The following is a 17,279-nucleotide window of genomic DNA, read 5'->3' on the forward strand; positions in this document are numbered from 1 at the left end:
CAATCTTGTTTCTCGTTTTCTTTCTCAGGAAGCGGTGAAGATGGAGAGAAAGATTAAACAATCTATCGAACACGTATAAATATTGGAGATATGTCACGGATGTATTTGATTTGAAGGCTTTGATTGGTCCTCAGGCAGCATTGGTATTTATTTGTGGCTATGAAGGGGACTGCAGAGACCGAGCTGATGGCAACCTGTGTTCTGCACAGTCATCTGGTTTTCCATAAACTATGATTTGCTATGTTTTTCGTCAGTGCAATTTGGAGGAACCTTGCTTTACATATGCTTTAGAAACTTTCGCACGCTTCCCAAGTGCCCTGCCTCACTTTTTTTCTTTTGCTTTTATGCATTTCTTCATAGTGTCCACATTTTACGTCAGAAGGATGAAGATGAAATTTATCACTCAACCAGAGGACTCTGTTAAACACTAATGAGCCAATAGACTCAAACTCAGTTGTGCAATTGAAATCGTATAATACTTGCCTTTTATTTTACCACACTGGATTTTATTTTATTTTTTATGTGAAATCTAGTGTGACAAGCTTATTTATATGAACGTGTAATGGATTTGATGTCCAATAGAAGCAACATGGGTCTCCACAGATATTTTTGTACAGTGTTTGGACTACTTACAAACCACTTTCACCCAGCAACAACTAGCGTAGTTTCAGTGACATGTTTTGTGTTAAAAGATGTAGAAGTCAAGATACGGGCAGCTGGAGAGTTTTGGCCATGAGATGCTAAGTCTTAAGTAGTGAGCAGTTTTTGTCGTTGCAGTCTGTTCATGAGGAATACACGGAGTGCTGCGCATCAGGGCTTATAGCTGTCGGATTGTATAGTGGGCCATCGCAGTGCCTCACAGCCCCTCTCATCCCCTCTCATCCCACTTGAGGACGCCCTTCATCCGATCTGAAATTCAGTTCAGGTTTGCGTTGTTTTTTTATTCAGTGCAAAGGGGATCTAGAACATATCCAGGTCATATTTCACCCCAAAATCAAAAGAAAGAAACAGGAACTTCGCTTAAAGAAATTGAAGCCTATTTTTAGAATTATTTTCAAGACAATTATGCACATTTTCCCCTCACAAATTTGTATTACTGTAATGTGAAAGTGTTTGTATTATAATGGTAGTTTTTGTTTTACTGAATTGAAATACGAAAGATAGAATTATGGTAATGATATTAGTATTGATATATACATTTTTTTTCTAGATTTTGGATTGAAATGTGACCCAGACACTCTTTGTGAGATTCTTCATCATTGTCGGCGGTCGATTGAACTACAGTAATTATGAACGCTCGGGTGGTCAGAGAGACTAGATAGCAACTAGCAGAACTTCCAAAGGTAATGGCTGCTTGTAGCATTCAGTAGGAATACTATTCAAAGAAAAAAACAAACAAACAAAGAACCTCCTTAAAGTTCTGATTCCCTTGTGTTAACATTAAAGAGCAGCTTGTGAACACTCAAGGGATGGGAAATGAATTAGTTTTCCCTCTTTTTTTTTTATTTTTATTTTTGGTGCGCGTGTATTGTTCATTGGACCTGAAAGGTAATCGTCATAGGTTATATAAATCATTTATATTTGCCAATCTTGCTGCTCATGATGCTTTTTCTTTGGGTTGACAATGACAGAGATAAACTAATGTATATAGTAGAAATCAAATCGAGGTGAAACTACACAATCAGCAAGAAGAACGTTCAACGTCATTGAATATTTCCTTGGTTCAGTCTGGAAGAACGTTGATTTTGGTATGATATAAATTGGGAGGCTGATTATTTGTAGAGGTTATCGCTGGAAAAATAATCGGGTGCATAGCGTCAACATCCCCTTGTAATTCAGTACAGTAATCTCTATGTTTTAGACTTGTTGAATATCTGTATTACCAGCACTCGATTTCAGTTCAACTTGAAATTTTATGAAAGGAAATTCTTTGGTTTTATTCTACAGTATACTTTGCTTAATCTTGCACATCTTTAAAGTGTAACTTAATGTTGAAATGTTCTCCTGTATATAAATGTTTAATTTTGTCTGTAAATTGGGAACGATGTGAGGAGTAGGTAAGATGACGATTTTGTAATATAAAGCTAAAATGTGACATCACAGGTGAGAAGTGATCGAAAAAGACGAATTAAAGATGAAATAAATGGGGAAATGCAGGTCATCATGTCCTTATAACTTGTAAATTTTAAAAAATGGTGATATTTTTACTTCATATTGATGATCATGCCTAGTGTCATTGAAGGAATGGTTTATAATTAATTGCTCTGTTTATTATGGAATTAAATGACAATGAACTTCTATGTCTTGTTTTAATTCTTTATCATGCATGTTTCACAGATACTTTCATTTACAGGAGCAAGAAGTGGGTGTGCGTTTGGGGTAGAACCGTCAGATCAAGAACAGGTTTTTAGAAACCTCTCTTTTGTTTATTTTTGCAATCCCGCAGAAATCCATAGAAATGTGTTTTCTTAAATTCACAAATGAAAACAAGCTGGTGCTTTTTAACAGATCTTTATTGGGAAAAAACAAAACAGCATGTCAGTGGTTAGATCACAGTAGGGAAGTTGTGTCCACATTTACAGCATTGTCTCTGACAATGCAAGCGGACTAAAATAAAATCATTTTCAAATAAAATAATCAAACCAATAACATAAAATGGTCTTCTACGCATTACAGAAACAAATACAGCAACAAGAAAACATAACATGCTTAAAACAGTGACATTAGTGGATCAGGTGATTCAAATCATACACATACAGTAATCAAACGTCACACCCAGAAAAGTGATGTTTGTTATTCAGGCAAGTGGAATCAAAAATGAATAAAGTCACATTTGGTTGGAAGGGCACAGGACACAGAGACAGGAACAGCAAACTGGGACGTGCAGTCAAGCATGATGAAGGTGGTGGTGATGATGATGGTGGTAGGTGGGCACTATATCTAGCAGCCCACAACATTCCCGTTCACCTGACTCTGTGTGCGGCTGGGCATTGGACTGCGAGGTGTCACGCGCTGGGCCTCTGTAGAGTTCCCTCTCACAGACAGGTGCTCCCATCCACCCTGTTTTAGTGCATAAGTTGAAGAAATGACTCTCAGAATAAAGATCTGTTGATACTAATTACAAGATTTAAAAACAAAAATGCATCTTTAACCTGAATGTCGAAAAATTTTGGAAGCTAGGTCAATTTCTTTTATTGTTTGTATGACAATCAAATCAATTAGCTTTCTAAACCTTTTTTTTTTTTGAAGAAGAAGAAAGGCACAATTCAGCATTAGACGTAAAGGTGCACTATGCAATTTTTGAAAAATGCTTTTGACCACAGTGTCGGACCGTGTTCCACAACACACTTGCAGCCAATCAGCAGTAAGAGGCACGTCTTGTAATGATAGAGAGAAGGGAGCGCTCAATTTGAGTCCACAGGACGGATATTAGCAGATCGATTATAGATCGAGAGAAATGGAAGATAAAAAGAGAGGAAAATATCAGCGGAACAAAACCTTAAAAGAAGGGTTACGATCAGGCAAGAGGTACCTGCGTAAATATCGGCGCAGCTTTCCAGCGGTGGAGAGAACACTCAAGGAGCAGGAAGAGCTCGAATCGGACACCAAGGTTGCGTTGTTTCTTCTTGATAGGTGAGTAACGTTGATTTTGCATTGTTTCAATTCACACAATTTATCTGTGTTGGGTTTTGTTTGAATATGCTTGTGTGTCGTCTTCACTTGTTTCCGCAATCGTCTTTGCTATGGTTGTGTACGTACGTGTGGGGCAGAGATATCAAAATAGGGGCGAGGTCCTGTTGGGCTATGGGCATGTTTGTTTTGGTGCTTTCAAATATCAACATCGTTTGGCAAAAATCGCTTAGTGCACCTTTAATGTGAAAAACTCACCCCAATGCCAAAGTCCCAGCTCAGGCCTTTGGGCTGCATGGGCTTCACTCCCAGTCTGTGGCACACCGTTCCTGAGCTCTCTGATGGATAACCTGGCACTTTATCAGCGATTATCCAAACCTGGACAGATAAAACATTACGACCACAACCTCAGGAGGAGAGTCCCAAAGAAATGCAGGATGAAATAATAGTGGAAAGAGGAAATAAGGAAGTACAGCAAGTGCAAAGGACCTAAAATTGAGCCTTGTGGTACACCATACTTCTGTTAGGTCAGATATCTTTAAATTTACACTAATGAAAAGGTAGTGATCTGGTAGGTAGTCTAACAGAAAAAAAAAAACAACAACCCCTGGTTTCATAAGATCATACACAATTTTATGTGCAATCTCAGTACCACAATGGATTTATTTCATTAATGTTATTATTTTAAAGTACATTTGTTTGTCTATTTAAGATAAAGTGTTCATTAGTGGTTTTAACGGGAAGTAAAAGGTTTCAAACCTGGTCCAGTGGTCCAACAGACACCTTACACACATTACTGGAGATGAGTTCCCATGCAGAACCCTGAGGATAACTGGGCGTCAAACCCTGTCTGTACCACAGATTACCTGCAAAAAACATACACACCGAGCTCAAACTTGATTGGAGAGAGATCTGCTTTCCATGCTCTACAATGTTCTCAATGGCATATTGATTACTGCTTAATTGTTCACTGCATACTGCCTACTATTATATCTTTCTCTTCACACTTCATAATGAGAAGAAACAGTCACTTAGGGCTTGTGATTCCCCATACAGCTTGATTCAAATAAATCAACCAAATTAAAAAAAAAGAAGTGAGTGGGAACAGTTCTCACTGTTTTCATCCACAGCATAAACGGAGGTCCTGCCCACTGACACCTGCCTGAGCGTCTGCTTCGGGGGAGATGGTATGTGATACCAGCACTCACCTGAGAAATCACAGAAATCTTAATGAGTCATTTGACAAAATAAGTGTGCCTGTCCTTTTTCGTTTTTCTACATGTAAATAATGACATGACATAACACAACCAATAAAGTTTTCAGTTTTATAGGCATTTTTATGAAAACAAGAATGCGTAAACTTAAAAATAGTATTAAGTATTTTAAAAGACATACTTGTTATTTGCATCATGTACCTTAAAAATCACTTTTTCAAAGTGCAAAAAGGTCTTATATTTAATGCACTGAATCACATTGATCAACTGCTGCAAAACCAGAACCAGCAGTATTTACATATTGTAGAATGTCCATCATCATTTCTAGCTGAAAACGTCACACTTTCCATCGGGATGATTCTGTGGTCTCACCAGCTGGATTGTGAGCAGACACAGAGCCCCGGTAGAAGACGGCACTGTCTCTGGCGATGGCCCACACCTGGTGGCCTCCTCCTATGCAAATGGACTTGAAGGGCTGGTCTGTGCCCACATGGAGCCAGGAGTTACCCTGCGGTTTCAGAGAGTTAGAGGTTAGAGGACGTCCCAAGGACAGTGCACACTTAATATGAGAACAGAGACAAGAGGAGGATACTCATTCTGAGGAAAATGATAAATAAAAACCCCAAGAAGTCAAAGCAAGGGTTCTGTGTCTAATAGCTTCTGAAGCCAACGATATGCGGTACAGCAGATATATGCAATGAAAATGTACAGCCTTTCACTTCATATGCTCAGGTAAATGCTCTCTTAAATGATAATGTCCCTCCCCCTAAGTCATACATACTACCCTTTAAAGGTTTTTAAAATGTAATTTATTCCTGTGATATTAAAGCTGAATTTTCAACATCATTACTCCAGTCTTCAGTGTCACATGATCCTCCAGAAATCACTCTTAACATGATGATTTGCTGCTCAAGAAACATTTCTGATTATTATCAATGTTGAAAACAATTGTGCTGCTTAATGTTTATGTGGAAACTGTGATGCATATTTTTCAGGATTCCTTGATGAATAGAAAGTTCAAAAGAACACAATTTATTTCAAATAGAAATCTTTTATAACGTAAATGCCTTTACTGTCACTTTTCCTCAATTTAATGTGTTCTTGCTGAATACAAATATCCCCCCCCCCCCCAAAAAAAACATGTGTAGTGTGTATTAATATTAATTTGTCTATTTTCTGTTCTTTTTACATTATATTTAAGGAAATGACATCATCATAGTATTTTTCAATACATTGCTCATACATATTTACATTTTTATTGGTCACGTCATACTCTATATTTAAACAAAGTACAAACATATTGGCTGTATATATATTAAAAATGTTACAAATAATGTTGTGTGAAGGGGTGTAATTAATTACAACTTGCACTGACTTTAAATTTCCATGTTATTAATATTTTTATAAGTTATGTGTTATTTATGTCTAAGGCACACTGAAACTGTCTGATAGAACCTGACTTTACTTTTCTGGGACTTGCACCAGTCAGGATGTCTTCCTTTGGTGGGTTGTAGTGTTTACTTTAACATGATTTCCTCTCGCCTTTTCAAATGAAATGAAATGTTTGTAGATCACGTGGCCCTGTTTTGTGAGAGTGGGTGCAGGATAGTGACACAGTTTAGTTCTCACAGCCGGGTTGTTGGTGGTGACTCCCAGACGGCACAGCACATCTCCCTTCTCACTGATGGCCCACACAGGAACCTGCTCCAGACTGCACTGGGCCAGACACGGCAAGACGGTGACGTCAGTCAGAGCGATCGGAGGAACCTTCTGCCACGGGCCAGTAAGGCTGATCTCACACTTCCTGTGACAAAGAAACAGTCTTATATAGCTTTTCTCATACAAAGGGGCCTCTGTTAATGTTTTTTGCCCCACATTAGAGAGATTAGAGGTTTTTCCTAAAAAAAAAAATAGTATAAACTTATCTATCAAAGAATCAGGGTATTCAAAAGCGGCAAAAATGTGAACTAACCTAGCCCACCGCCTGCGTCGCACAAAGTCCTTCATTGTCTTATAACCATGAAACGTCCTGAATCAACATAAAACATATATTAGTTTGAGATAGAAATATCTAGCTACTGTTCTATTAACAGGTTTAAAGTCAACATACACTGGGAAATCTGCAGCATACTGCCAGCCCTCTTTATCTGTCCCTCCTGGGACACCGTAGTCAACAGCCCAATCAGAAACCTGTGAGTGAGATGCAGATATCAGTCACAGACAATAACTAATCGATATAATACTCCAAATGGTACAGTGCACTATAAATACTACAGGCTGCTCATAGTGTGCTGTTGTACCCATGTCCACTGCGGTGAAGGAGGGCTGGTGTTGTCTTTGGTACACTCTCTCAGACCTGAAGCATCGCTCCACATGTAACGATCTGTGGGAAGACCCCTGAGGACCACAGCAGACATGGAGCGTTTACAGCAGGAACATTAAACAAGCAGCAGAGCTCAGGGAAAAGACACGCACTTGTCTGTGTATCCTGTCATTGGGTTCCAGCGCTGGTTCTCATAGATGTACACACTCCTCACGTCACTTATTGCTTGGTTAAGGTTTTCATTTCCTGAAATGAATCAGGCAGAAGCAACTAAACAGAGTTTCTCTAAAATAAAGATTTGATATTCTGATCTTGAATGAAAGCACATTTGAAATGAAAATACAAATGGTTAAATAAGCATACACTGGGTCACATTCACTAACTTTGTGTGAATTATGAGCAATTAATTTTTTCATTAATTGTACTCAAACGTATTCTAAATGTACAAAATATGTATGAGCAATTGAAACCAAATGTTCATTATAAAGTTAATGGTTATTTTTGCATTGCATTATAGACATGCATGTATCATAGCATTATAAACATGTTAAGTCAATATTTAATCTTAACTGTAACTTATGTATATATATATTAATGTTAATTATAGTATTATAATTATTATATATATTATACACGTGCACAAAACATTGCTACTTTTGTATTTATTTATCATTATATTTATTAATGTATTTAATTAGCTTTTATTTTTATATTTTCAGTTTTAAGTCATTTTGTTGTGCTTTTTATCATTTTTATTAGATTTTATTGTTTAAAATATTTCTAGGTAGCTTTAAGTTATTTTTATTTTAGTTGTAGTTTCAGTCATTTTAGAACTTGTACTTATTTTATGCCAACTTTATTATTATTATAATTATATTTATAATATAATTATTAGTATTTTAGTAGTGAAAGGCTTTAAAGGAAGGAGAAAGGAGATGATTTGGGTGCGTTTTACGCAAATTGCGAGAAGTCGAGTAATACGAGTAATCTGTGCAATTATTATAGTGAATGAGACCCAATGTTTGGGAAGATCAGCGATTATGTTTTGAATACAGCACTAGCATACTGCTTACTGTGCAGTGTATACTGAATATCCCATCCTGCTGAAAAGTTCAGCTTAGACTGGCACGAACTACATCCTAGACTGGTTTATGCTGGTTTGATGCTGGTCTGACTGGTGGACTATGATGCAAATCTTGGTCTTTCTGGTTAAGCGGTTTGACCAAGAAAGATCTGCTGGTGAAGCCTCATGGGAACATCAGCACACCAGCAACCAAACCAGCATATGTTCATCTTGCAGGGTCAAAACTAAATGTAGGTTAGTGAGAGGGATAGGGATAGCAGCAGGGTGCATGTTTACCCTGAGCCGACGGTCCCCTGCCGCCCCCCGTGTAGACCCAGGCGGTGTGATCGTGAGCGATGCCCCACACCACACCCAGACTGTTAGACTCCACACAGAGCAGATGAGCAGGAACCTGACGCCAGAACCTGAGCCCACAGCAGGTACAGTATGTGCACACACACGTGACGCATGCCCAGCAAAATTACAATCACAAACACACACGGTCCAGAGGAAACCAAATCAAACGCATCAGACAGTTCTGTGGCATGCAAGCCTGACTTTATGCACAGTTAAATTATGATACACCAGCTCTGTCCGAAACCTAGTGCGCCGCCCGTCTGGACAGCATCAGCAATCAGTAAAAGCAGTCACCAGCGAGAGCTATTTCTACCCGATTTAACCCTTAAAACTAGTCGTGTTGGTAAAAATTGTTGTATATAGGTTGGTTCTGTGATGTTAAATAATATTTTTGACTTACAATAAAGCCAGTTATTTTAGATGTTACCATTTTAGGTTATCATTATTTACGGTGTGTTTCAAAAGGCAGACACTACCTAGACATCACTAACTTAGAATAGTTCAAAAATACTTCAAGCTGTTCTTCAAATATTGTATTGTATTTAGTTTCTAACCTAACTAAAAATAAGACTTTCAGTGGACGTTATCAGAGAAATACTGAACAAAATTACACTTACGTAAGATTATACTGACAAGAACAAGCGTATCTGGCCTATACTTGTGCTTTTTCACACATATTGGCTTATGTACTATAGAAGTTAGTACAAGTGCAAAGAGAACATTTGAAATGGTAAACTTGCATGTATAAAACATATTTTGTTACATATTAGTAGTTTTACTGAGAGTAAACTTTCAAGTGTATATTTATAAACGTGGGCTAGAAGTATATAGTTGGAAAATATAGTCGAACTTACGTTTACACAGAGGAATTAAAGAATACAGTTCACTTAAAATGATCTTGAAATATATTTTAAGTATAGTTGTTTAGTTTCATCAAATGCTACATGCACATTGCAGTTTTTATTGTAGTGTCATACTGTATAACAAACTGTTTTACAGTCAAAAAATGTCATCATATGTAGATGATTCATTCACAGTTTGTTGTGTTTCTTCATGTCTGTCCAGACAGACGGATGATGATCAGATCAGATCTCTGTGTGAAGCGCTGGCTGTTGTCAGACAAAAATCTCACTCGAGTATTACTATTAATGGCAAAATGAATGTTTGGAAATGTAAACTGATATTTCCTTCTGACACACTGCAGCAAAAGATAGAAATAACTGATTTAAAGCATTTTTTAGCTGCTGGAAATACTAGTGTTCTGATCATTTTGTAATTCTGTAAATGAATGAATGTGGCACGTGAAGGTGCCGTCTATGCAGTGAAGCAGCTCACTAGGTTTAGAACAGTTACAGCGTGAGAAAACAGCCGTCAGTGAGACAGATGGGGACGTTCTTACATGTGGTCGCAGGGTAAGTACTGCGCCGGGGCTTCCAGGCTGGGTGACGGCTCATGCACCATGACGTCTCCTTTACACGTCACAGCCCACAGGGCCTGTTTGGATGGATGCTCTCCAAGACCCCTGGACGCACAACACGACTCGTTCAACAGAGACAGCTGCAACGGTCACACACAAGACAGAAAGCAATCAAAAACACACCCTAAATTCGTCAGGAAGATTGATGATTGTGAAAATGTTGGGGTAAACAAAATCACAATGCAATAAATCTTTGTTTCCTATATGCGAATATATATTTTTGGGCAGAAATGTGTTTTTCATGAGAGGAATTTATACATTTTTAATGAACATTATGCAGGATCATGACTGGTAAGATGTATGGATACAGTTCAAAAGATCACGTGTGTGCTTTATGTCACATAGAGATCCTTTTAAACAGATGTGCTGTTTACCCAGGTGTTGAAGTCTTGTTGAGAGGGAGTTGCCAGTAAAATGGGGCTTCTCTGTTTGGTTCTCTCTGGCATGTAAACAGCCACAGTGTACAGAGAGTCCCTGAACACGGGCACCAGGGCCGTCACCTCCTTTATCACAGCATACAGATACTAACACACACATCGGGAGAATCATGGAGTTATTCACACTAATACAGTCTGAGAACACTTTACCTCAACAACACATTTTGATCTTCATTCAATTGTAATGACATTCATTTAATGGGTTCACAAGCTATTTTACTCCTAGACTTGTGCCTGTTGATATACTGATACACTGTTGTGAAAAAGAAGTGTGCTTAATTGTATTGAATATGCACTTGTAGTGTACTTCAAATCTTAAAAGTGTATTTTTAAAACAATCTCATTGTAGATAATATAATATCAATGAAATAAAAGGCCACTTCAGTGCACTATAGAAGAGACACTTTCATGACAGTTTCTCACACTTTTACACTTTTAAAAAGTAATAATGTGCTAAGTGATGCCAAAAATAAATATTTATGATGAACGTTTTATTATTGATAAGAAATGCGGTGCATAATGATGGTTACAACACAAATGTTGATTTATTTTTTATTTTTTTTTTTGTGGATCGATATGTTGTTTTTGTCATGTCTTCCTTCTTTTTCACTTAAGATTGTGTTTCTTTTGTTTACAGTCTATAATATTTTGTAAAAAAAAAATAGATAAATAAATAAATTGACTGGATTTCATGATTTTGTTTATTTTTTGTAGACTTGTAATGTAGACATTGTGTATTAGATACAGTATTTAGTGATCTAGTAAGTTTGACTGGCGTTTGTGATTTTTGATTTAAAATTTAAAACTTAATGAAAAGTTTTTATTTAAAGTACATTTTAAATGCTTCATGCTTTAAAGAAGTACACTTGTTTTGATGTGTTGACTAACATACTAAAACACATTTAGGTACTTGATTATAATTTTACTGTAGTGTGTTCCTTGATATTACATTTAAAGTGCCCCTATTATAGGTAATGAAAGGTTCATATTTTGGTTTTGGGAGTCCCCAACAACAGGCTGACATGCATGCAAGATCAAAAAACACTTTCATTTTCTTATAATATACATTTATTTTTACCTTACTTGCTAAACGACTACGAAACGATTCACTCAACGATTCATTTTTTCAGAAAACTCCTTTGCATCTGCAGTGATTGGTCTCATTTTCATTTCATCTCGCCTGTAATGCCTGATAAAGCAGCGTTTGTGAGCGCATTGTGTACAGCGTTACCGGGGAAACTGCTATTTTTACCGCTACAAAAGCGGCACCTATTGGCATAGAATGAATGTGCATTTTCATTCAGACCAATGCTAAAAGACCAACAAGTGGGCGGCAATATGCTAATGTTTCACGTCGATGTCAACATGACACAACTTGGGATTCGTTTTGAAAACGACTCGTTTCAATGATTCAGAGTCGACTCTTTCTTTTGAGAGACTGTAACTTTATACACGGTGCACTTTCAGATTTAAAACTTTGCAGGATGTTTTCATTCACCGAGCTTGTGTTACACACTGCATGAAAGGTCATTTTCAAAAATCCATAATAGGGGCACTTTAAAGTTTATATTTTTAAAATGTATTAATATGCAACTTAAACTATAATACATTTTCATATAAAAAAAATAATTCAGTTTGCACTTCAGTATATTCTTTAAAAGTATATTATTTCCATAATAATTACTCTTTATGCTAAAGTACACTTATTTGTCACAGAGGCACCTTCTTCTCCTGGTCGTGCGTGTAGTAGAGGTAAAGGATGTCTCCTGTCTGAGCTCCAGCACCGGTGACCTGCTCCAGCGTCACACTGACATCCTCCCACTGATGAGGCGTCCAGTCCCTCCACCAACACATACAACCTCTCGTCACACGCACAGACTGTGACACACACACACACACACACATTTACATCAGTGTTTGAGATGTCCTGTTGACTATTCCTCTCGTGCGGTGCATTTACCTTCTCTATAGAGGCGTCTCTCTCTTGCTGGGCTCCTTTTGTGCGAGTGTCTGTGTCTAGAGCACTGAGGGCAGGTGTGATGGATGGAGAGAGCGGCCCGGGATCTGACAGAATCAGAGAGAAAGGAGAATATTTTCTTTAAAACAGCATACAGAAAAGGTAGAATTTGTTTTACACCACCAACCTCCCTGTCCAATTTTTGAATTATTTTTCTGACATAACTGAAGGAATAACATCTTGCACAACTATTTTTAAAAAAAGGTTTTTGAAAGAAGCGTTTTACGCTCATCAAAGCTGCACTTATTCAGTCCAAAACACACACACACACACACACACACACACACACACACACACAGACACACACAATAAAAACACTAACATTGTGAAATATTACAATTTAAAATACATGTTATTTATTTGAATATATTTTTAAATGTATTAGTTATTCATTCTTTTTTATTAGTTATTATTATATAGTTAGTTATTATTTATTGATGCAAAGCTGAATTTTCAGTCTTCTTCAGTGTCAGATGATGTTTCAGAAATCATTTTTATATGCTGATTTGCTGCTCAAGAAACATTTCTTAATTATCAGTGTTGAAACATTTGTGCTGCTTCATATTTTAGTGGAATTATTTGCTGAATAGAAAGCTCAAAAGAACTTAGAAAGAATTGATCTGCAATAGAAATCTTTTGTAACTATTTATAAATCTTTACTGACTTTTGAACAATTTAATGTATCCTTTCTGAATATAAGTATTCATTTCTTTCAAAAACGAAAATAAATAAATGTTTTTTACTGACCCCAAACTTTTGAACAGTAGTGTACACTGCCCTTATCAAGCTCAATATTTCAACTCACAGAACATAAAAAACATAGACAATATTTTTTCTACAGATTTTAAATAATTGTAACAATATTGACTGTAAAAAATGTTGTGAATTATGATGATTTTTGCTATTTAAGGATATCATTAACAATTTTTGCTATGTCATTCACCCCCAAAACATTATGAATAGAATTAAGTCATTAAAATCAAAAGTCAAAAATATTCCCATCAATATTCCCAAATCAGTTATTATACTTGTCTCTTCATTTTTAAACCTATATAAAGTATAATGCAGCACATGACAACAACCAATTACAGATTTAACAAGGAATCAGCAAATATTATAATGCATTTTAACTTTGATTACAATTACTTATGAAAAGATTAAAAGGTACATTAAGAATGCCTTTTCTAATACATTACACATAAAGGCTTCAAGTAAGTTCCTTCAGTGATAGAAATAACTACATTAGGTTGAGGGTGAGTAAGTGATGATTGCTTTAACTGTGTTGCACCTGAGATGTTAAACAAATCGACATGTGAGCTGGAATCGATGTCACATCCTCCACCGGTGACCCAGGCCCAGGGCGGCAGTTCCTCCTGCACTACTGTGTTGTGCTGCAGCTCAATGGGGTATGTGGCCACCGAGCTCCGGGCGCTGCTAGGAACTGAGCCCTTCATCTCCTCCAGGTCAACATTGCTCCATGGTGTCTCGCTACCATCGGACAGGCTGCTGGGGCTCAGGATAGAGGAATCGGACTCTTGACTTGTCACCTGGTTGTCCTCAGGTACATTGGGGTGAGCCGCAGAGGGCGGGTCGGGCGCTGGAGCGGAGCGATCCGACACCAGCGCAGAGATAAAGCTGTCACTCGTGATCTTGGGGACGCGTGGCTTTGGAATGTCCGTGTCATCACAGCCCAGAACGGAACCCTGGGAAGGAGCGGTGACCTCACCAGCGAAGACACTGGCTTCACTGCGAACACGGACGCTGGGAAACACACAGACACAGAGCCTGTCACAACACTGACAGGCAAGGCGCCATCTGCTGGATGGACATGACACCGCAACAACAAATACTGTAAATGGCATCTTCTGTACTAGTGTGTGTGTGCACACATATATATATATATTATATTTGTAGCGATAGCCAACAATACATTGTATGGGTCAAAATTTTTGATTTTTCTTTTATGCCAAAAATCATTAGGATATTAAGAAAAGACCATGTTCCATGAAGATATCTTGTAAATTTCCTACCGTAAATAAATCAAAACTTAATTTTAGAATAGTAATATGCATTGCTAAGAACTTCATTTGGACAACTTAAAAGGCGATTTTCTCAATATTTTGATTTATTATTTTTTTTGCACCCTCAGATTCCAGATTTTTAAATAGTTGTATCTCGACCAAATATTGTCCTAACAAACCATACATCAATGGAAAGCTTATTTATTCAGCTTTCAGATGATGTATAAATCTCAATTTTAAAAAAAATTACCCTTAAGATTGGTTTTGTGGTCCAGGGTCACACACACACACAGTCACACACACATATATATATATAAAGTATGGGCCATTCTACAGAATTGGTGCAAACTGCTGTCCCACAACCTAAAAACACATTTAAAAAGCATTTAAGTAATTAAATCTTAGATGTTTATTAAGATCATTCTATTATCTATTGAAACCCACAATACTATTTAAAATATTAGTAAGCTTAATATACAGTGAGGAAAATAAGTATTTGAACACCCTGCTATTTTGCAAGTTCTCCCACTTAGAAATCATGGAGGGGTCTGAAATTGTCATCGTAGGTGCATGTCCACTGTGAGAGACATAATCTAAAAAAAAATCCAGAAATCACAATGTATGATTTTTAACTATTTATTTGTATGATACAGCTGCAAATAAGTATTTGAACACCTGTCTATCAGCTAGAATTCTGACCCTCAAAGACCTGTTAGTCTGCCTTTAAAATGTCCACCTCCACTCCATTTATTATCCTAAATTAGATGCACCTGTTTGAGGTCGTTAGCTGCATAAAGACACCTGTCCACCCCATACAATCAGTAAGAATCCAACTACTAACATGGCCAAGACCAAAGAGCTGTCCAAAGACACTAGAGACAAAATTGTACACCTCCACAAGGCTGGAAAGGGCTACGGGAAATTGCCAAGCAGCTTGGTGAAAAAGGTCCACTGTTGGAGCAATCATTAGAAAATGGAAGAAGCTAAACATGACTGTCAATCTCCTCGGACTGGGGCTCCATGCAAGATCTCACCTCGTGGGGTCTCAATGATCCTAAGAAAGGTGAGAAATCAGCCCAGAACTACACGGGAGGAGCTGGTCAATGACCTGAAAAGAGCTGGGACCACCGCTTCCAAGGTTACTGTTGGTAATACACTAAGACGTCATGGTTTGAAATCATGCATGGCACGGAAGGTTCCCCTGCTTAAACCAGCACATGTCCAGGCCCGACTTAAGTTTGCCAATGACCATTTGGATGATCCAGAGGAGTCATGGGAGAAAGTCATGTGGTCAGATGAGACCAAAATAGAACTTTTGGTCATAATTCCACTAAACGTGTTTGGAGGAAGAAGAATGATGAGTACCATCCCAAGAACACCATCCCTACTGTGAAGCATGGGGTGGTAGCATCATGCTTTGGGGGTGTTTTTCTGCACATGGGACAGGGCGACTGCACTGTATTAAGGAGAGGATGACCGGGGCCATGTATTGCGAGATTTTGGGGAACAACCTCCTTCCCTCAGTTAGAGCATTGAAGATGGGTCGAGGCTGGGTCTTCCAACATGACAATGACCAAGCACACAGCCAGGATAACCAAGGAGTGGCTCTGTAAGAAGCATATCAAGGTTCTGGCGTGGCCTAGCCAGTCTCCAGACCTAAACCCAATAGAGAATCTTTGAGGGAGCTCAAACTCCGTGTTTCTCAGCGACAGGCCAGAAACCTGACTGATCTAGAGAAGATCTGTGTGGAGGAGTGGGCCAAAATCCCTCCTGCAGTGTGTGCAAACCTGGTGAAAAACTACAGGAAACATTTGACCTCTGTAATTGCAAACAAAGGCTACTGTACCAAATATTAACATTGATTTTCTCAGGTGTTCAAATACTTATTTGCAGCTGTATCATACAAATAAATAGTTAAAAATCATACATTGTGATTTCTGGATTTTTTTTTAGATTATGTCTCTCACAGTGGACATGCACCTACGATGACAATTTCAGACCCCTCCATGATTTCTAAGTGGGAGAACTTGCAAAATAGCAGGGTGTTCAAATACTTATTTTCCTCACTGTATATAAAATCATCATTTATTGGGTACTTTCAATTGGGAGGTGGCTGTCCCAAACCTAACCCCTAAATTTCAACTTATGAAAATGATATTGAAATAATTTTTGATTTTCCATTGTTGTTTTTAAAAGTATCTTTTTGATTCTTTGATACTTTGAAATCAGTATAATCAACTTTCTTCCTTTTACAAAGATGAATTGGATTCAAATTCAAATTCAAAATACAACAAATCTCATAAATTACACTTGAAATATTTTTTTAAAAATGAATTGTTATTGATTTACCTCTGAAAAATGTTTAATAAAATGGCAAAAAAAAATAATATTTACAATCTAAAGCAAAATCTTAATAGGTCAATATAATCCTTCTAATTAAATTATTATTTCTTTGTTTTGGTAGTGACAAATTTGAGTAGAGGACAAATATTCCAAAACTTTCAAAAAAAAAAAAAAAAGAGAGAATTAACTGCACAATTACTAGAAATGTCTACCTTGGATATTATACAATTTGCATACATACAATTTTTTTGGAAAAAGACGTGTTTTTTTTTAAAAAGACGTTTCCAACTCTGACTTTGGACCAATAAACTCACTTTTATAGGTGTAACAAATCAAAATCTTTCAAAATAGTACGTCTGGTCAGGAATTACTGCTCTGTACAAGTGTTTTTCAACTA

General features: G+C 37.3%; 2 protein-coding genes across 5 annotated transcripts in view; one reads left to right on the forward strand and one right to left on the reverse strand.

The window, feature by feature from the left end:
- The window catches only part of lmtk2 (lemur tyrosine kinase 2), a 35,066-nt gene extending 32,768 nt beyond the window's left edge, over positions 1–2,298 (forward strand). For 2 of the 3 annotated variants that reach the window (XM_058769309.1, XM_058769310.1), the window contains exon 14: positions 29–2,298. In XM_058769309.1, coding sequence (XP_058625292.1) covers positions 29–57 — 29 coding nt within the window. In that variant the 3' untranslated portion in view covers positions 58–2,298. The remainder of the gene's footprint in view (positions 1–28) is intronic. The other variant, XR_009269951.1, reaches the window with a different exon arrangement.
- A 58-nt stretch (positions 2,299–2,356) lies between these two features.
- Positions 2,357–17,279, reverse strand: part of tecpr1b (tectonin beta-propeller repeat containing 1b) — a 28,220-nt gene continuing 13,297 nt past the window's right edge. For both annotated transcript variants that reach the window (XM_058771618.1, XM_058771617.1), the window contains exons 10-25: positions 13,807–14,279; positions 12,462–12,565; positions 12,224–12,379; positions 10,439–10,588; positions 9,987–10,144; positions 8,528–8,655; positions 7,320–7,413; positions 7,145–7,241; positions 6,955–7,034; positions 6,817–6,873; positions 6,474–6,648; positions 5,217–5,352; positions 4,746–4,838; positions 4,390–4,496; positions 3,889–4,008; positions 2,357–3,060 (exon numbers count right to left, since the gene is read on the reverse strand). In XM_058771618.1, the coding sequence (XP_058627601.1) occupies positions 2,941–3,060; positions 3,889–4,008; positions 4,390–4,496; positions 4,746–4,838; positions 5,217–5,352; positions 6,474–6,648; positions 6,817–6,873; positions 6,955–7,034; positions 7,145–7,241; positions 7,320–7,413; positions 8,528–8,655; positions 9,987–10,144; positions 10,439–10,588; positions 12,224–12,379; positions 12,462–12,565; positions 13,807–14,279 (2,248 nt within the window). In that variant the 3' untranslated portion in view covers positions 2,357–2,940. The remainder of the gene's footprint in view (positions 3,061–3,888; positions 4,009–4,389; positions 4,497–4,745; positions 4,839–5,216; positions 5,353–6,473; positions 6,649–6,816; positions 6,874–6,954; positions 7,035–7,144; positions 7,242–7,319; positions 7,414–8,527; positions 8,656–9,986; positions 10,145–10,438; positions 10,589–12,223; positions 12,380–12,461; positions 12,566–13,806; positions 14,280–17,279) is intronic.

This window comes from Onychostoma macrolepis, chromosome 03 (genome assembly GCF_012432095.1).
Source record: "Onychostoma macrolepis isolate SWU-2019 chromosome 03, ASM1243209v1, whole genome shotgun sequence".
Classification (NCBI taxonomy): Eukaryota; Metazoa; Chordata; class Actinopteri; order Cypriniformes; family Cyprinidae; genus Onychostoma; species Onychostoma macrolepis.